The 21510-nt window shown below is 44.5% G+C and overlaps 1 protein-coding gene across 1 annotated transcript in view; it reads right to left on the bottom strand.

Moving 5' to 3' along the window:
• Positions 1 to 21510, bottom strand: part of LOC147633633 (uncharacterized) — a 114974-nt gene that overhangs the window by 31321 nt on the left and 62143 nt on the right. The window contains exons 6-7 of the mRNA XM_086805751.1: positions 14701 to 14848; positions 8676 to 8823 (exon numbers count right to left, since the gene is read on the bottom strand). Of these exons, the coding sequence (XP_086661877.1) occupies positions 8676 to 8823; positions 14701 to 14848 (296 nt within the window). The remainder of the gene's footprint in view (positions 1 to 8675; positions 8824 to 14700; positions 14849 to 21510) is intronic.

The raw sequence follows: 21510 nt of genomic DNA, 5'->3' as shown, positions 1-21510 counted from the left end.
CCTCAAGCAAAGTGTATTGGTTGAAGAAACTCATAGGTCTTCAGATGAAGGAAGGGGCGTCTATGACAGCCCATCTAAATGAGTTTAATGGTATTGTTAGCCAAGTTATAAATCAAAAGTTGGCAATGGACGATGAGTTCAAAGCCACTTTTCTGTTATGCACTTTGCCAGAGAGTTGGGATACATTCAGGACAGCCACTAGCAATTCGAATGCTATGCCGTCATATGCAGATGTTGAGGGTGCTCTTCTTCAAGAAGAGATGAACAGGAAAAACAACTCTGTTGGAAAGTCCAATGCAATGAATGCACGTGGGAGATCCCAACAAAGGGAAAAAAGCCAAGAACGGGGAAGGAGCAAGTCTCGCTCCAAAAAGGACTTGGAATGCCATTATTGTGGCAAGAAGGGACACATTAAAAAGCAATGCTACAAATGGAAAAATGATCAAAAGGAAAAGGGAAAAGGCAAAGACAAAGACAAAGATGAAGCCAAAGATGTAAAGCCAAAGGGCAAAAGTGGAGTCAAGATTGAAGAAATCAATGTGTCACATGCAGGTGACAGTGAGGATGAGGTCCTATTTACGTCTTCACTTGATGCCCATTCACTTCTTACAGGTGGTCATGGTATGCACTCATGGATCATTGATTCACGTGCCTCCTTTCATGTCACAGGTTGCAGAGACTTGTTTGTCAGGTATACTACTGGCAATGAAGGAGTGGTTTATTTGGGTGATAACCATGCATGCAAGATTCTTGGCAGAGGTGATGTGAGGCTTGTGTTTTCAGATGGCTCACAGCTTATGCTCCATGATGTCAGGCATGTGCCTGAGATCAAGAAGAATCTGCTTTCTACCGGACAGCTTGATGATGCTGATTATGTTACCACATTTGGTCGTGGAAAGTGGAAAATTAGTAAGGGCTCACTGGTTGTTGCCAGAGGCTCTAAGGTGGACACTCTTTACTTTATGCATGCAGGTGTTTGTCACCATGCTAATGTAAATGCAACCGAGCTGCCGGAAATCTCTATGTGGCATAGCCGGTTGGGACACATGAGTGTCAAGGGAATGGAGCAATTGTCTCGTTTGGGTTACTTGCCTTCTCTAAAGTTTTCAAGTTTTCAGTTTTGTGAGCATTGTATATATGGCAGGCAACTGCAGTGCCCCCACAAGAAAGCTCTTGGACAGAAAGATGCTCAGTTAGAGCTTGTGCATACAGATGTATGTGAGATGCCTCAGCTTTCTTTGGGAGGGGCAAAATATTTTGTGTCTTTTATTGATGATGCCACACGTAAGGTGTGGGTTTATCCTCTTCGTTTGAAGAGTGATACATTTTCAGTGTTTCAGAAGTTTGTTGCTCTTGTTGAGAATCAAACTGGCAAAACACTGAAGGCTTTGCGTTCCGACAATGGTGGAGAGTATATGTCCAAACAGTTTCAGGACTTTTGTGATGCTAAAGGCATCAAGAGGGAGCTCTCTACTCCTTATGATCCTCCACAAAACGGGACAGCAGAGAGGATGAACAGGACCATTTAGGAGAAGGTCCGTTCTATGTTGTCACATGCTGCATTACCTCATGGTTTTTGGGCTGAAGCTGTTATGACAGCCGTTCACCTTATAAACAGGTCACCTAACACGAGGCTTGGTGGGAAAGTGCCAGAGGAAGTATGGACAGGGAAGCCTCCGTCATACAAGCACTTGAGAGTGTTTGGTTGCGTTGCGTACGTGCACATACGCAGGGAAATGCGCACCAAACTTGATCCTAAGTCTCACAAATGCATATTCCTAGGATATGGTGACAAAGGTGAAATGGGGTATAGACTTTGGGATCCCGTGAATAGAAAGATTATACGCAGCAATGATGTCATTTTTGATGAAACATGCATGTATAAGGAGCCTGCAAGGCAACAGGAGCCAGGCAGAGTCATCTTTGATGATGATGGACATCATGGACAACAACCAAGGGCTGTAAATCAACCATTACAGCAACAAAACCAACCCTTAAATGGTGCTGAAAATGGTCCAAATGGACAGCCAGAGATGGCAGAAGATATCCCTATGGATATACCACAGTTAGAGGAGATACCGGGCACGATTTTTCAGCCTTATGGCATGGAACAGGAGCCACCAATGGGTGATATGCAGGCTGGACAGCAACCTGCAAATGATGGTCATTGGGTACGGAGGTCCACAAGACCCTCCAGAGCCCCTGACAGGTTTGTTCCAGGGGTTGACTACTTGATGCTCACTAACTGTGGGGAGCCCTCATGTTATAAGGAGGCTTTACAGAGGGCAGACAAGGCTCTTTGGGAGCGTGCCATGAAGTCAGAGATGGATTCTCTACACAAAAATGGAACATGGAAGTTGGTGCATTTGCCTGCAGGCAAGAAGGTTTTGCCATGCAAATGGGTTTACAGGCTCAAAGTTGCACCAGATGCAAAGCCAAGATACAAAGCCAGGTTAGTGGCTAAGGGCTTCAAGCAGGAATATGGTGTGGACTTTGAGGAGATCTTCTCTCCAGTGGTCAAAATGACCACACTTAGAGCTGTATTAGCTTTGGTTGCACATGATGATCTGGACTTGATTCAGATGGATGTGAAGACTACTTTTCTTCACGGTGATCTCCATGAGGAGATATATATGCAGCAACCAGAGGGTTATGCATTGAGTGGAAAGGAGAAGCTTGTATGCAAGCTGAAAAAGAGTCTTTATGGGCTCAAACAGGCACCAAGGGAATGGTATCATAAATTTGATACATTCATGAAATCCCAGAAATTCAGGAGAAGTGACATAGATCACTGCTTATACACCAAGAAAGCTTTGGATGGCAGTCTATTGATCCTCATCTTGTATGTTGATGATATGTTGATTGCCGGGAAATCTCGTAAAGAGATGGATGCCTTGAAGAAGAGGCTGCATGAAACCTTTGATATGAAGGATTTGGGTGATGCAAATCACATTTTGGGTATGCGGATACTTCGGGACAGAAATCAGCATGTGTTGTATTTGTCTCAGAAGGAATACATTGGCAAAGTCTTGCAGAGGTTCAATATGGACGGGGGGAAGAAGACTAGTACTCCTTTGCCTCCATATGTGAAACTCAGTGCTATGGACAGCCCACAGTCAGATAGTGGCAGGGCTGATATGGCCAAGATTCCGTATGCTTCAGCTTGTGGCAGTCTCATGTATGCCATGGTTGCTACTAGGCCGGACATTGCATTTGCAGTGGGAGTGGTTTCTAGATACATGGCCAACCCTGGCAAGAAGCATTGGGAAGCAGTGAAAGGTGTCATGAGATACCTGAAGGGCACACAGGATATGTGCATTTGTTTTGGCAAACAGGATGCATTAGTGCATGGTTACACGGATTCGGATTATGCCGGTCATCCAGATAACCGGAAGTCTACTACCGGTTATGTGTTTACATTCACAGGAGCTGCTGTGTCATGGATATCCAGGATACAGAAGCGCACAGCCTTATCTACTACAGAGGCCGAGAATATTGCAGCCACAGAGGCTTGCAAGGAGGCATTATGGCTATCTCGGTTAGTGGTTGATTTGGGTTATACAGGGGATATTCCATTGTTGCATTGTGACAGTCAGAGTGCCATCCAGTTGGCAAAGAACCCTGTCTTTCATGCAAAGACGAAGCATGTGGATGTGAAGTATCACTTCATCAGAGAGGTGATAGAGAACAAGCAAATTCAGCTTGTTAAGATTCATACGGATGACAACCCGGCTGATCTGTTGACAAAGAGTTTGCCTCCGGAGCGGTTTGCTCATTGCAAACACTTGATGGGCATTGGATGAGGCCAGTTTCAGCCTTGATATGGCCTTGTATATTATCATGTACATGCTGATTTTTCTTTTCCTTCATTTAAGGGCACTTTGCCTTTAAGTGGGAGGTTGTTGGGGTAAAGGCATTATGCCCACCCTTATAGTGTGTACTAGCCCATGTGTTTATAGTACATAGTACACTTAGTACTTTTAATGTACTAAGTGCACTATGTGTACTAGTGCAATATACATGTGTGATAGGGGAGTCACACACTCATATTCCCATGAGTTGACTTATCCCCACAACTCTCTCTCTCTCTCTCCCCCTTGTTCTCTCTGTGTATGTCTCCCACATGAATCTCTAACCCTAATTCCATACTCCCATTCAGAGAGTTAGGCCCTCAAAGCTTGTACATGATATTATTCTCCTTGGGTAATAAAATACTCAACGGGGGGGTCGGCCCATTCCTGCCTCTATGTGGTGTCACATGTGCAAGATCCATTTTCAGCATTTGTGGATGTTTTGTCCCGCTTTTATGTTTTATGCAAAGTGATGATGGATATGTGTTAAGGTTGTGGCCATGTTTAAGTGTGTCAAAGGCCCTAGTCCCCCGGGCACCCGCCGCGAGTTACAATTCCCCCCTCCCCCTGTGTGAGATAGCTTTCTCCTCATAGAGCGGCCAGCCGGAGGAAAAGATCTTTCTCCACCTTTTGATTCTTTGATCCCCGCCCCATACATGGAGGCGAGTTTGTACCTATCCCTTCATGATTGTATTCAGCCCTTCGTGGCTGGTTTTTGTTAACTAATAGAAGGAACTTTTTCCGGTTTTAAAAAAAATTCCAAGGAGACAAGCTTATGTAAGCCTAACCTCAAATTCGTATATCCCACCAAAGCATCTGCTTAAGTTCCCTGGGCCCTTATCTAAGGAGTGTGGAACCCACTAGAATGACATAATTCCTATGAGATACCTTGCCTACCAATCCATCCTGACATAAAGGTTGAAGTTGGATACACAAGAAAAAGCTGAAATGTGACGAGTCTCACCAAGGACAATCCTAGCACCAATCCAGTGCACAATTCAGCCCTCATGCCAAACTATCTGTGCCAATGCTCGCTACAAGTTGCTTGCGCCTCCTGTTTGCACTTCATTTCATGGAGTACAAGTTTGTACGGTCCTGGGTTAACTGAATCAACTCGTATATCCGTGGTAAGTCGTACCAACTTTCCTACCTCGTGCATAGAACTATGCACCCTACCACTAATCGTACAACCTGCCAATAGCCTCACTCAAAACCATGCTGGTTACACAATGTGATATATGCATCCATGTGTGAGGAAAGTCCTCTAGCACAACTAGAACATGTACAAAAAAGTACCATAAACTGATCACAAGATCCCCTTTGTTAGCAACCCAAATCAGAGACTGAACTAAAACCTCGTTGCAAATTCGTTCAACACTCAACAAATGCTTTTGCTTCTCTGCATCCTTCAACCGGAAATTCCTCCCTTCTACACCAGAATTGGCCGTAGTAACCATAAGGCCATGGTTCTGATTTAATGGAGCCTTCTCTGATACTAAAGATGCAAAAAGAAGATAATTCCTAACTCCCTTCCAATACGATAGAGACTAAACTACCAGCCTTCTCTCCTTGTCTCGATCTCCTCCCTAAAGCCCTAATGCAAAACAGGGAAACCCTAACTTTGGTTCTGAACCCTAGAATGCAAACCCTATTTTCAAAAACCCTAATTCACCATGCACAAACTATACCTAGGATTGACCTAGATGCTATGAAAACAATGTCACATGAGTGATGCAATGGAAAGACTTCACATGAGTGATGCGGTGGAAAGACTTACACATGGATTAACACTAGGCACATCGAAGATTAACGCTAATCAAAACTAAACAAGACACTATAGAGGAGAGAAAGATAAAACATGAGGGATGCAATGAAAAGACTTAAGCACTTAAGCATGGATTAATGCTAAGCACATGGAAGATTATCCCTAATCAAAACTAAACAAGACACAATAGAGGACACAAAGACCTAACTGTATATTGCAAAACATAAATACATGATGAACTTGGATCTTGACTTAGAGCCTGGTTATGCATATCTATCTACTCAATCTACTGATGATGCATACAAAGATGACTTGTTGATTGACGCCTTCTGTTATGATCTCTAGATGCTTGCGTTTTGGAGTTCAGTACCTACTAAGCTACCAAAACAACCCCAAATAGGCCATACTCTCGTACTTTTCCTAGAGGGTGGTCGCAAGTAGGAAACATGACCATGTTGAAATTCGGGTTCGGAGAGATTAGGATGGAAAGAAGTGATAGTTCTTACACATGTGTCCCTTTTCTTCGCAGATAAAACAACGTTCCTCCTTCTTGAGCTTCAAAGCCTTAAGGAATCGTTTCTTCTTCGCTAGTGTCGAACTTGAATTCTTCGAAGGTTGGTCCGAAGACTTTCCTTCCAGTTGTGTTAGCCATTGGTACGGAGAACTTTCTTTTGTGCTTGTTCCCCTACTCGGTAACGGGTTTAGACTTGGAAGAGACCATTGTATCATCATAGATACGAGCTGAATGAATGGCTTCGTCCAAAGTTTTGCATTTGTTATTTTTAACCTGTAAACGGCATGAGTCGGGTAAACCGGCTACAAAGAACCCCAAAAGAGTAGTGGGATCCATCTTTGTAGCTTTCATCTGCAAGTCTCTAAACTTCTGGAGGTAGACCTCATAAGTGAGGTGTTGCGAGGTCATGATCAAAGCTGTAAACCGGGCAACAACATCATAATCATCCTCTTTCTTGAGGAATTCCTTCTTGAAGACGTCTTCGAATTGTGCCCAAGTCGTTGGCTTAGGGTTGAGTTTCTTCCACCAAAGCAAAGCTTTGCCTGAGAGGAAACCTGCTGCTAACTTGCTAACTGGATCTTTTTTCCATCATCATATGGATGAAACTGAAAAAGGACTTGCCACTTATGTAGCTAAGTGTCCATGATCTCCTTGGTACGCTGCTTTTGCTCGCCCCCGAACTGTTCCGGAGTAATGTTGGGGCCTAAAGCAGAGGCCAAGGTATCCATACCCGAAAGAGTAGAGGTCAAAAGAGAGATGGAGTTCTGCAAAGCTTGCATCTACGCGGCGATTTGTGCCTGACGAACCGAAGAAGAAGCTTCGAGAGCTACTTTGAACTCTTGGAAATCAGATTTGGACACATAATCCTCAAAAAGATCGGCATCGGTATCTTTCGTAGCCGGCAAGCCTTCGCATTCGACAAGGGGCTCGAACTCGGATTCTTGGGTCAACATCGTGAAGAGGGCAAGTGGAGAGAAAATTCGATCTTGCGCAAGAAAAGTGTGAGAGAACTTGAGAGCTATTGAAACCTACAAACAAACAAACAAGAAGAAGGGGTTGCATGCCTAACTCACCTCCCAACCATGACAGCCGTGGGCAAGCCCACAGACTTGGCTGTTCCCACCGAGCCACGAGCTGAGCTAACTAGATGTACCGACCAATCTCTACCTCGCGACGTCCCATACCGCCACGAAGCTACCCTCGCAAGCCTTGAGACTGCTGCCGGCCTCGGTTGCATAAAGCAGGTGCATGTCTGCACTAGATCCAGGCTCCAGACCATAGAGCTCTCACAAATCACGCGAGACTCTATATATCTAACCTTGGCCACCCTTTTATAGGCTCTTGGCCGGTCATCGGGCGTCCACACTTAGGCGCCCGCCCGTCCTCCATACTTGGGTGCCCGCCCGTTAGTCTATCCCTAACTCAGCTCGCCAATCAGCCTACCTAGCTCCAAGCTTCCCCAAACCTCGAAGCTAGTCTTGTGTGCGTGTAGCACACGGTAGATACACACTGTGCACATGACATATGGCGATAGATTACAACACATGAGCATTATGCTGCATGTGTTGGCAAATACATGCATACTTGCACAATACAATGCATGTGTTGGCCAACATGGGTATGCCAAAAAGCATTGCACTGTTTTGAAAGGATACAACTCCATGGCATATCTCTGAATGCTCACTCTTGCATGCAGTTTGAAAGCTCGTGGAAATATAGGAGCCACAGACATGGAATACATGTATATACACAAAAGAGAGGACAAGAGTCAGCTGTTCAACCCACAGATAAGGGCAACATGCAAACGATGAGCATGGTGAGGAAGCACTGCACTGTTTTGAATAACTACAACTTGAGGATCTTTCTCCAACTGCTGCAACATTTGCTTGCACCTTCGAAGCTCGTGGCACGGTCAGAGTGACAAACAAGGGCAGAGAAATACATGCTGAGATTGCAAGAAAGGAGCTGTTGGTATTCAAACCCTGTTCTTCTGTACGCATTGGATGATATATATGCTTAATGTCGCAAGCTACCAAAAGCACTGGAATTCTTTCACAATCTTGTGGTTCATAATGTATTCTAATAGAATGCAATGAATGCAGGGTGCACATTGATTTGAATAGGATCCTGTAGCTTAAGTCTTAATTCTCACATCTATGCATTTATCAACATGGGTTACCCATGTCAAGTGTAGTTTGAACCTATACTTGAACTCCAGTAGAGGTTTATACATGTCTATCAAATGTTGGTCCTGTTATACAGAATCTAAGGGAGAAGGGTTTTCTTCTTCACAGTCATGACACACAACCTCTCACCAAGGCACTTTTGCCTGCAAAGACAGCCATTTTTGGTCCTGTAGTGGAGGTAAAACATGGTAATGTAGTGAATGTTGAAAAACCACACTCTACACCCAGCCCCAAATATATGTGTATTGCACTCAAAACCATAGATGTGAAGTTGTGTACGTACTATGCTACAGCAAAAGAAGGAATCAAATAGAAAAGCAGGAACTAACATGTCCTTGTTGATAGCACAACATCCATACCTGCTCAAACATGACCAACCATGCAACTGCAGATTTGCAAGAGGTAAAGTTGCATCATCAGAGTCCAATACAGTCAATGACTCAGAGATCCAGAGAAAAAATCCCCCATGTCGGAGTAACTTGTTTAATTTTGAAAACTTGCTTTGATCTATAACATAAAGACAAATAAAAACCCAAATCACTGAGAAGGAGAGGTAGACCTCATCAAACTTTAATTCAAAGCGTACTCGTTCATAATGCTTATTATAATGCTCTGTTCATAATGCTTATTATAATGCTCTTACTGCAAAGGCAAGAAAAAAAAAAATCTTACTGAAATAACCAGACCATGGTATTTCTATTAAACGAAAAACACTATCAAGAAACAAAGAAGAGATCTCTAGCACTAAAAAAGGGCTCTTCCTATAGATCAAATCAAGTATCAAGGCCTGTGTAGTAGAGCCACAACCGAATACTATATTGCAACAAGAGGCAGCAAGAAACATGTTGTCATGTTTCAAAACCTTTTGAAGCTTCCTTTAAAAACCCTTCAAAAGAAACACCTCAAGTTTTAAACCCAAAGGTACATATATCTGTATTTTGTTCACAGATATGCTGCATGCGGGGATACATGCTTTCATGATTGGCTAACCTACAACCAACCGTTCTGCACTGAGTAATGGCCAGGCTCAGAGGTGAGGGCCAAATTGTATTGAGTACCAAACTCAGGGGAATTGACATACTGATCTTTCATGCTATCTAAGTCTTTCCCAATGATTTCGAGAACGGTGGACTCCTGCATGGTCTAGATGCTGGCCTTTCGACTAAGAGCATCTACGACTAGGCTATGGTTACCAGGGATGTACTCGATCATTCCTCCAAATTGTTGGAAGATCTGACTCCATCTGGCTTGCCGATCACTCCACTGGGCACTTGGCATGGTTTGAAGCCACTTAAGTGCTTGGTGGTCTGTCTTGACTGTGAAAACCTGTCCATAAAGGAAAGGCTTCCAATGTTTGAGCGTTGCGATCACACCCAAAAGCTCTTTGTCATAAACCGAATAATTCTTTTCAGCGACATCCAACTTTACTGTACTAGGCCACGGGTCTATTATCCTGCTAAAGAACTGCACCTATGGCTACATTGCTGGCATCGGTAATGACCTCGAAAGGTTCATCCCAAGATGCTAACTTCAGAACAAGCGCTTCTGAGGCTGCTTTCTGGAGTACACGAAATGCATCAAGCACCTTGCCTGTAACTGTGACTTTTTGTCTACAAGCCTTCACCCCCTTGAGCAAGTTGGCGAGAAGTGCTGCAAGGTTGGGAAACTGGTGAACATGAGTGTTGTAGGCTTGGCAAAGACCTACGAAAGAATGGATCTCTTGGGCGATCTAAGGGATGTGTCCCAATCCAAGATCTCTTGAACAAAGGTGTGCAGACTTGTCCTTCTTTTGGACAAATAGGATGGGTGCAGCAAATGGTGAGGAAAATGGCTGAACGAATCCGGCTCGGAGGAGCTCACATAACTGCTTTTCTAGCTCGCCCTCTAAAGTCTTGGAAAGACAATAAGGGAACCTACTAGGAGGTTCAGATCCAAGGACCAAATCGATATGATGGTTCTCAGGACGGGATGGGGGGAGACTGTCCCTAAGCATAATGTCCTGATGTCTAGATAGGAGGTCTGCTAACTGTAGGACTGGGGATGAAGATGAGAGAGCCGCTACCCATGAGGTAGAGGCTGTCTGAGCACGAACATAAATCAACGCTCTTCCCACTCCCTTGCGGATAGCTCGTCGGACCTGGAGATGAGAAATCAATGGGATGCCGAGAATGCTGCTATCCCCCATGAATCATGACGGGCTCAGGAAAACCTTTACAGATAGTAAAAGTGTCATGTCCCCAATCGAGAATAGGCTCATACTGACAAAACCACTGGATTCCTAAGATCATGTCACACCCCAAAAGAGACGAGACAATGAAATCTCGTTGAAATGAGGCCTTTTGAACTACAAAGACAAACTGTTGTGCCTTTTGAGATATGTGGGTGCAGAGACCAAGTATGAACCCATCCACATCCAAATGATATGGCACTAATGTACAGCTCATTTTGTTAGCCAACTAGGGAGAGATGGCATCTTCAGAACTGCCCATGTCAAATAGGACTACAAACTGGCAGCCCTTGGCAGAGCCATAAGCTCGGATGAGGCTTTTCTGTGCAGCATCGCTCTCACCCTCCTACTTTTAGCATCAAATACCACGAATAGCATATGCTCCATAGAAGGTAAAAGCTGAACTGCGTTTGTGGTAGTAGGCGCGGCCGAAGGAGCAGGAGATGTTGTGGCAACTATGGAAGAAGGTGCTTTGGAGGCTTGCTCCGTTTGCCATTTCTGGCAATCCTTCAATAAATATAATAATGATGGTATTAAATGCTGAAAAAATATGGAAAAAATGCCAAATAATTAGGATAAAATATTGGATGATATCCTGAGGCTTCTGCAATGGTCTAGATGGTTTACATGCATATGGAATGAATGCTATGCAAAATGCAAACATGTCCTAATGCAAACCCTAAGGCTTCTATGACTTCTATATGCTTCTCTCCAAGTGGGTTAAGGGACTTTGACTGACTGACTCACTCTCTAAGGTTGAGGAATGACCTACGTAGCTCGTGCCTGACATATCCTAGACTGAGGATTACAATGGGATCATGGCATACAACAAATATCAAATCCTAAAGGGTTCTACTGCTGTACAGTGTTGCACTGATGATGATGAGCCATCTTGTCACTATGCACTACAGTGCAGAGTGCGTGTGACAACCTCTTCCCACTAAGGGTCGTGGACGCAGCCAAAGCACAGGGAGTCAAGGGAGTGCAACCGCCATGTTTCGAGCATCTTCCACCACCATTGATAGTACTCCATCCCAAACAAAAGGTAAACAAAGCATCCTTCATATTGCATGGCATCCTCAAAGGAAAGCACAAGTAGATGCAGCCATTGCCTGCTTATTTTACTCATGTGGTATCCCTTTTAGTGTGCCTGGATCCGCTTTCTTCAAGGAGATGGTAGCTGAAATTGCAACCGTTGACCCCATTTATCAAGCACCCAAATACGATGCATTACATGAGAGACTTTTGCAAGATGAGGTCTCTAGCATTAATGATGCCTCAATTCCTGTGAAAGAAAAATGGGACATTCATAGGGAATCTTTGATGGCAGATGGCTTGAGTGATATACCAGCTACTCTTTGGAGGGTATCCTTGCATCATGCCGGGGCAAGGCTTCGTACATAAAGTCCACAGAATGTGGTGTGCACCAAAAAGCAGCACTTATTATTTGTGAAATGTTGAGTGAGGCACTGGAGTACGTGGGCCTAAATAATGTTGTACAATTTGTATCTAATTTGGAGAGTACTAACAAAGCTGCAGGGGCATTATTAGAGCAAAGATATCCACATGTGACATGGAGTCCATGCATGGCACATTTTTTAAAGAACTTGTTAAAGTATATTGGGAAGTTGCCTTGTGTCAAAAGCTCAATTGATATAGACAAGGAGATTATCACATTCATCACACGCCACAACTTCTTCTTAGCGTTGTACCGAAAGTTCGCAAAGAAAGAGATTCTCAAATACTCCGAGACTCACTTTGCCTATAACTTTCTTATGCTTCGTCATCTCTACAACCAGACACCGGCCTTGAAGCAAATGGTGGCAAGCCCAAAGTGGGCAGCTTGACCTACGTAAGGCAACATTGGGGCAACTTTGTTTCCGTACCACCATACAAGATGATTTTTGGCCTGAAGTGAAGCATATGCCTTTTCTTTGCTTGCCAATTGTAAATCTCTTGCCCTTGGTGGATGGAGATGTACCGTAAATGGGAAAGATTTACGAGGCAATGGATCGGATGATTGAAAACATCCACACCATTGAGATTGATTAGGCAAGGCTTCAAGAGCTGGCGGAGCTTGCGGTTGACAAATGGAACCAATACTATTCTCCACTTTATAGTGTTGCATATGTGTTTGGACCCTAAGTTTCAACACAAGGGAAGACAACAACAGGCAAATGGCGAGGTAGTTCGGGGTTGGAACTCCACACTTCAAAGGTTGATTAGTTCTCATGAGCAACGTCGAATTGGGAAGGACCAACTTGCAAGCTATCAAGGCAAGGAGGGCATGTTTGGATGGAGTGATGCTCAGCGTGACAGGTAATCTTAAGGCTTTTAAAATTGTATAATACAATTAACACTGTCTCTTGATAATAGATATGAACATAGATATTAGAGCTTATCAATGTATGTTTCTTAAATTTCAGGTTCCATGTTGGCGTTGTAACTTGGTGGGGGGACTATGGAGCTGATTCTCCTCAGCTCCAAAACTTGGCCATTCGAATATTGAGCCAAGTTTTGCTCTTGCTCGCATTGGAGCAATTGTGGAGCACCTTTAGTAGCATCCACACAAAGAAGAGAAACCGGCTTGGAACTCAAAAAGCAAATGATCTCGTCTTTGTTCATGCAAACTTGTGTTTGCTAACAAGGATGAAGCAAGAGTATACCCGGAATTTATACATCGGCTTTCACAAGTTCGATGAAGATGATGGTAAAGTTCAAGAGATTCTGGAGACCGTAGAGGATGCTGACAATCAGCCTACAGAGGCCCAAGAAGATGTTCCAACTAATCATGATGAGTCAAAAAACTTTAAGAAACAGGAATGTTCAATCTTGAGGGTCACGCTGTAGAATCTACGTCTTAGATTTTAGAATGTAGAGTCTACAGTCTAAAATCTTTTTGATTTGTGCGTGGACTCTGGAGTTTGGATTTTGAAATGCTAACTTTAATTGTTTCAATTTATTGTTATATGATCCCCCCCCCAAACAATTGACGTGGCGTTTCCATTTCCCTCATGGCTAGCTGTAAGCCTGTACCTCCCAATAGGTCAATGAAGCCAGATATCACATCAATATATAACTTAAAAAGCGTCACAGAAAGTGGGCAGCCCTGTTGACCCCGATGGTCATACTAATCTCCTGAAAACCCTTCTGATGCTTGTCACAGACTCATATAATGTCTTCACTCCCAAGATCACCTCATATGGTAAATGTACCTCCTGTACACGGCCGAGAAGTAATGATCCGGGACCGAGTCGAAAGCCTTCTCGAAGTCTACAAAACAGCAAGAGGCTCACTGCCGATGTGCCCTAACTTCCTAAATCACAGCCAGGAGGGGGAAGATGTAATCTAATGTTGAGTTATTCCTTCTAAAGCCTGCCTCGTCAGATGTGTGTGTGTATGCGGAGGGGAGAGTGCATGGATTATCGGAAGACATTGAGATTATACAATATGTATGGCTTGAAGGTCTACACATTCTGCATCAAAAATCTTTTAATATTTTACTGAGAGAGGCCCAAAAATCAGCAAGATTGTCATTATTTTCAGCATACGGAAAGTAAGTCTTGCCTACCAACTTTAGATATGTCAAACCCCCAACCCCCAGTCAAAGGAGTCCCCTTCACAAGTATTTTTTGTTTTTAGTAGGGGGATTCCTAGCTTCACAGTTTCCAAGCAAGCCAATTAAGATGTTTGGGGACCCCCATGCACTTGCAGCTCACCATTAGGGCTTTGACCTTGCCAATGTGTTGTCTCACACACAGCATATGCTCCAAGATCAATTCTCTACCTGCTGTGCCCTGTGCTCCCTATGCAGACAATTACACAGCAGCTACTGATACCAGAGATGGCATACACATATAATGGTAGCAATCAACATAACCATTGTAACCAAACTACATCCAAATAAAAGCTTTTATGCATTTTTCTTAAGTCAAAACTCTATCCAAAGCCATAATTGACTCCGTTCTTAACCATGAGAAGCCAACTCAAGGAAGGCACGTACTTTCTCTAAGCTCAAGAAAGACCAACTCAGAGAAGACAGATACTTATCGAAACATAACTTCCTTAAAACTGCACTCTTTTTTTGGATCACCTAAAAAACAAAAACCGATAAACCCAATATTAAAACAAATCTGATTAAAATACCCGAATATTACCAGCTGTCAACTCTGACATATTACAATTCTCACAAACTATCAGATCGAACAACGAGCGTGAATCTGAGAGTCCCATTTGCAAAAAACCAGGCAGTAACTCAGATATTTTTTCCTTGATTGATATCCCTCCCTTGATTGATATCCTTTCCTGGGAAAAGCGATCACATCATCTCTCTCTCTCTCTCTCTCTCTCTCTCTCTCTCACACACACACACACACACAGAGACGCTCACAGAGGTGGCTTTGCCAAGACTTACACGCACACAGAGGTGGCTTTGCCAAGACTTACACAAGGAGGAATATCATTTTTTCAGGAGGAGTGTCATGCTTGTTTTGGCCTAATATGTGCACGGTACTCACAGTGGTCAGATGGGATGAGAAGGCTTGTTTCATGTGGATGCACTTAGCCAGGCTTGGCTTCAGGATGATGTACATTGCAGTATGCTAGTTCCCACCTAGCTTATGCACGAGATTAGTTGTAAGATGGGAAATCCCTTTGTTTGCAGACATTACGGAGTTCTTCCAACAAGGGGGTATTCTCTTGTTGGGTGCGTTCAATGCCACGGACAGTTCGGATGCAGGTTCAGATGTATGATTTCCATGTAGACTCTGTTATGCTTTCCGAGATGGATCCTGGAGAGATGGGATTACAGAAAACATCCCAAGATGTAGGACATGTTACTATGTGGGAGCCAATTTTTTTTTCCGGAAAAGCGATAGAATGTCCCGTTGGCCTGCATTTAATAGCCGTACATGCCTGCATCTAATAGCCGTACATGCTTTTCTATGGGAGGCCGGGCTGCTCTACTACGGTGGATTATTTAATGGGGTCACTCCACCATCGCTCTAAAGGGGGGTTTGTTGGGTATTTCAGAGTCTCTGTGTGTGTACCCATCGTATACCTGTACCCCTGTTTGTGTACCCGCTTGTGTGCTTGTGTGAATAGCCCATGTAAGGGTGTGTGTACACTCACTTATGTGAGTAAGTGAGTATGTGAGTGACCTACCTCTTATAGCCATTTTATGTATAATTGTGATACCAATGATGGCATAGGACTTGCCATATGTCATTACCGCGCAATAAATGTGGTGTGTCAAAGATAAGGCTTTTAAGCCTATAAAAAGCACTGTACTCCTTGAACTTTTAATAAACAATCAATAGAATATCATTGAGCCTTGCAATCGTTGTCTTTGGTTCTCCATTTGAGTCTTTCTCTCACTCTCTCTCTTCAATACTCACCACCATGGATATCTTCAAGCCTCCATAGCTGTTGTGATAAACTAACCCTTTCGCGAAGATTGACCTTCGTGCTGATTATCACAAGTTACAGATAGCAAATGAAAGACTTCATTAAGACTAGATTCCGTACGCGGTATGACCATTACGAGTTCCTCGTGTTAACTTTTGGGATCACGAATGCTCCTGCTGTTTTCCAGCACATGCTGAATGATCTCTTTAGAGATTATTTAGGGAAATTGATGGTCATGTTTCAAGATGATATCGTGATATATAGTCGTACTCTGGAGGACCACGTCAAACATCCCTAGATTATCTTGAGGATTCTGAGGCAGGAGAAGTTGTATGCCAAGTATACGACAGAGAAAGTTCTTCAAAAGAGAACTCGTATATCCAGGACATCGGATTTCTCGAGATGGGATCAGCACAGATCTTGAGCGGATACATAAGGTTTTAAATTGGACAATTTTTCACTAGACTGTAAGGCAACTTCTGGCATTTTTGGGATTCACCGTCTTTCTTAAGAAGTCAGTAAGGGATTATTCTGTTAGCAGTCATTTCCTGTCTGTACCATATCACCCAGTGAGGGCCTCTGTTGTGGGTGTGCCCGCCCAAGAGTTCTCTCCATTTTTCCTATTTTTTCCGTGTTGTTTTCCCTACTTGTTGGTCGTGGGGGCTGACTGTTTCTGGCCGACTGGTCTTGCGCTGTTGGCCAACTTTGTCACGTACTGGGTGACTGGTTTTTTCTCAGTCATGGGCATATCTCGGGGCTATCGGCCCAGTTGTTACTACAGGCCAACTGCATGCCCTAGATAGTATATATGCTGGCTGCCCCCCCACCCCAGTTTTTTGTACCGGATCTTGTGTATATAGTAGAGTTTATACAGCTTCTCTCTCTCTACACTTCTGAGTTTTCTTTCTCACAACAGTTGTCTCATTTTCCGCTGTGCATTCTGACATATTCACAGCTAACCACGGATGAAACTCACGGCGGGTGCCCGAAGACTAGGGCCTTTGGCACACTTGTTGATACCATCAATGCATATTAAAACACTTAAACATGGCCACAGCCTTAACACATATCCATCATCACTTTGCATAAAACATAAAAGTTGGACAAAACATCCACAAATGCTGAAAATGGAGCTTGCACATGTGACACCACATAGAGGCCGGAATGGGCCGACCCCCCCCTTAGAGTATTTTATCACCCAAGGAGAATAATATCATGTACAAGCTTTGAGGGCCTTACTCTCCCCATGGGAGATGCCGGATTATCCATATACATATGCCATAACACAGCCCAACACGAGGCAACCATGTCACGTGCATCCCACACTTGGATGCCACGTAGACATTTTAGTACAGAAGGTGTAGGACCTGGGATGGTGAACTAGTCCCATGTGAGCCCAGTTCGGGACGAGTCAGCCAGGGATCCATCTCAGATGTCCGAGGTCAGGTGTGCATTGTCCTCCACAGGAGTCTAAGGTCAGGTGTGCACTGTCCTGCACATGAAACAGTGCCAGTCCGCGCTGTGAGTCTCCCTCTAGAATGATGTTAGTGATTCTGTGTATCTGGTATGGTACCGGATGCCAGATCATTGAGTAGATAGTGGTTAGGACAAGGGGCCAGCCCATAGGGCGACCCCGGATCTTAGTGTGGGCATGGGAATGGTGTGGAACCACCCCCATGAGGGCCAGGAAGGCCCAGGCTGAACCCACCAGCCATGGAAGGGCTGTAGGACAGCCCTAGGGCAAGAATAAAGCAAATTCCAGGAGTTTACAGCCTTTTCATGGCTGTAGGGCAAGTATGGGGCTGCCCATACAGGCTGCCTAGCCCTTGGGATGTGTGCAAAAGGCTTGCCCAGCCATTGGAATGCAGGCGCATCACCTCCCAGCTAGCTAGGAATAAAACGCAGCATTTATGGGATTTATTTTAGCATTTATTGCTGAATTTGCATAAGTCGTGGGACTTTTATGCTGGCCGCCTGGATGTATGCTGGCCGCCTGCTCATGAGGAGTAGTATAAAAGGCTTAGCCCACAATCCCATTCATTTATCTCATTATTCACCAAGAGCTCAAGCAAATCAAGGGCTAGACAAGCCAAGGGAGTTGCTAAGCAAAGGGGTGGAGAACTGAAGGTCAAGGGCAGGGATTTTCCCAGCCAAGTAAGGTCAAGAATTATGTATTTTCTTTTCAGATTCACATCATTCTAATAAAGCAAATACACCGTCTGTGGTGGGGGCCCTACAGAGGGTAATTGGGACCCAATACTGTGTCCTCTCCATCTCTCCCTTCTCTCTCTATTTTCTGCACATCTCCTTTCAGTTTGTGCGTTAATTTCCATCGCGAAAAGAGTGCTGATTTCTGAGTTTTAAAAATACCGATTCTTCTCCAAAGCTTCTGCATATTACAAACCAAGCCGGAACATAGGCTGTAGAAATGCCAAGCCAATAATATAATCCATATACCTCCGTGTGGGTACTAATTCTTCCCCAAAAACCACGGGTCTTCATGCAATAGAGCTGGTACAGCAAGTACAACGCTCCATTCAACCAGTACAACAGGTACAATAGGTACAATGTGTCACCAATTGGCCGACCATTTGGTCCATTCCTAGTTTTTGCGTCTCGTTCACTTGAGGCCAGGCCGGTGTCTCATGTGAAGAGGCCAGTATTTTGCTGACATGGACGGGAGCCAGACTGGTGCCACCCGTGTGTTAGCAGGATGGTGTCGTATGGACGGGAGCCAGATCAGTGCCACCCGTGTATGACCTGGACTGTGTTCGATCCATGGGACTGTCACGCCATGGAAGAGCCAGTATTCGTGCCGTGTGTATTCTGACAAGTTTCAGTGCATGTGAACAGGTGGTAAGTATATGGTACATGTTGTTTTAATGTTATTTTATTCTAACCCCTTTATTTTATAAGGTTAGGGGTTCACACTTATTTAAAAGTGGGCACCCACTTTGGGGCCAAGGTGGGGAGCCTCACTTTTAAGTGAGTGTGGGGGTGGGCATGGTCACCTACCCCCACTAATCCCCCACATGCATGCGTGGAAATCTTGAGTTGTATAAATTTTATTAAAAAGGTTTCCCCCTTCAAGCGTGGAATGAATCGCTTCTCCCTGGCGCTGATTTTCACCAACCGGCGACTCTTCTCTTGCTGCTGGCGACTAGCTTGCTGCAGGCGGCTCCCTATATTCTGCACGTACCTGTCCCCAGGCGGCTGGCTGCGAACTGCACAGCAGGTGGTCACCATCTTTCTCCGTACAGCTGCGCATATTCTCATCCAGGTGGCTGCGCAGGCTGGTGTTTACCCACAGCCTGTACTCTGGCGCATGTTTTCCCCAAGGCGGCTGCTGAATTTGCTGTGCTTAGGCGGCTACTGGTTGCAGCCGGCTGCCACCACCTGAAGGCTACCTGCCTCTGTGCTCCAACAGGCTGCGCTGCCCCTTCACAAGGTACTGCTGTGGCTGCTCTTAGACGTGGGCCACCTTCACAAGGTACTGCTGTGGCTGCTCTTAGACGTGGGCCACCTTCACAAGGCGACTACATCCCCTCCTTTCTACGCAGCCCCTCAAAGCAACTGGCTGTGTGTCCAGCACTTACAGGCTGCGTGTGCATCATCAACAAGTGGTCTCTTGCTTCTAGGACATTGTCCACCACCAGTAAGTTGTGCTCCTTCTCTCACAGCAGGCGGTGGTGGTCTTTTGCGGTGACTCTTGTCTTGGTGGTTTACCACAAGGCAATTGTTTCGGCAACAAGGGTGGCTTCAGCATACCACAAGTTTTGGTTTTCTATCAACCATTTACAAGTAAGTAATTTTCAGATTTAAGTAAAGTATTGTATGTTTAAATCTGATAAGGGATTCATCCCTCTACGGCCACACCCGTTCGGTGCCGGGTTGTCCAAGCTGTATTGGCGAACCTCGGTCCAAAGGTGCTGAGATCGGGAGAGCCAGGCGTTAGTACGAGAGCGCCTGTTTGTGCGTGGTCTCGGAACACCAGTGAGGCGCTCTCCGCGGAGTCCAGTGAAAGCACAGGACCGCAGAGATTGGACCACACTAGTGGTCGTTCTGCTTCGAGTTTTCTTCATCGAAATCCGAGCCTATTTGTTTGGTACTGTTTTCATATGTACATGGACATTATCTGGTTCTCAGAACCCATGGAGCATTGTATTCATTAAATACTCCCAATAAATATATCATATATTGAGGGGGGGGTCGGCCCGTTCCGGCCCCAGTGCTGGTGTCCATCTTTCCATTTCTGTTCAGTTAAATTTCAAGTTGTTTTAAGTTGTCCATTTCATATTTGTGGTTTTAAAGTTGTGCTATTAAGCGTGTGGGTATCCAACGGAGTCTTTCCCACTTGACGGGATCGGTTTCACAATGGCTGGTATAGGCGGTACAATGGCAAGTACAAGTACACATGTTGGTACAATAGGCACAGTGATTGGTATAGTAGGTACAATGGCTAGTAAAAGTACAATGGCTGGTACAGTCGGTACAATGGCGGGTACAGCCAATACAGTGGCTGGTACAACAGGTACAAGGGCTGGTACAACAAGTACAATGACTAGAAATCATAATAAATGATTAAATACCCTTGTCTTCAGTATTTCTTCACGATGGAAGCCTCCAAAACAGTCCCCAACAGCCGGTATTCTTCATGGGCAGCCTTCAAGAGAGAGAGAAAGAGAGTAGCAATCATTAGGGCAGCCTGTAACGGTGGTAGAGGCTAGTGTGCAGCAAGAGAGCCTCTACTAATGAAGAGAGAGGGCTCCAATTTATAGATTTGGGGCTCCCATGAGTGAAAATGGAAAGAGAAGGCTATGATGACAAGTGGAGAGCCACACAAAAGCTGAAGCGACAAGTGTAAGTGACAAGTGTGAGGCCACTTGTCTCACTTTGATCCACTTTCTCATGAGTGTCAGGCCACTTGTCTCAGTTTGGTCCACTTTCTTGCCACATGTCCCAATCTAAGAGATGGGTCCTTCCATAAACTTTATCTCTAAAAATATCCCAACTGATAGACATTCTATCATAGGCACTTTGCCAACTCTTGGTATCTGCTCAATTCCAGATGTAATGATGCGAACAGAATTTCCATCAGAGTCGGGCTAAAAATAGCAACTCTCCTAAATTTTAGGCGTGTGGTCCTTTGTATTCTAGGATAATCCCCCATTCCCAAAGCTTGTACTTTCCAAATATTTAGACATCTTGGAGTCCACCAAACCCCTTTCATACTGGAAAATGTCCAGGCTAGTGACAACGGACCTCCTTAGGGAAAGAGGACGTAAGTCTAACAACTCGATCTTTCGAAACGAGAAGCTTAATGAGGCTTTTCCAGCGCTCAAGCTTAAGGTGAAGGAAGCACCTGTATTGGCTTGCCAGATCCTAACAGACCATTTGTGGTCGAGACAGATGCTAGTGATTTCGAGATAGGTACACCATTGTTCCAAAATGGCTGAACTATGGCCTTTGAAAGCAAAAAAACTACATTCAATATGAGTTCCTCTGATCGTTCTCATTCTGATGGGCAAACAAAGAGGGTGAATCAAGTTTTGGATGATATG

Source organism: Cibotium barometz, chromosome 12 (genome assembly GCF_041138505.1).
Source record: "Cibotium barometz isolate CiBa-2024 chromosome 12, ASM4113850v1, whole genome shotgun sequence".
In the NCBI taxonomy this organism is placed as follows: domain Eukaryota; kingdom Viridiplantae; phylum Streptophyta; class Polypodiopsida; order Cyatheales; family Cibotiaceae; genus Cibotium; species Cibotium barometz.
Note: the sequence above shows the minus strand (reverse complement) of the source record. Positions and strands in the feature narration are given on the sequence as shown.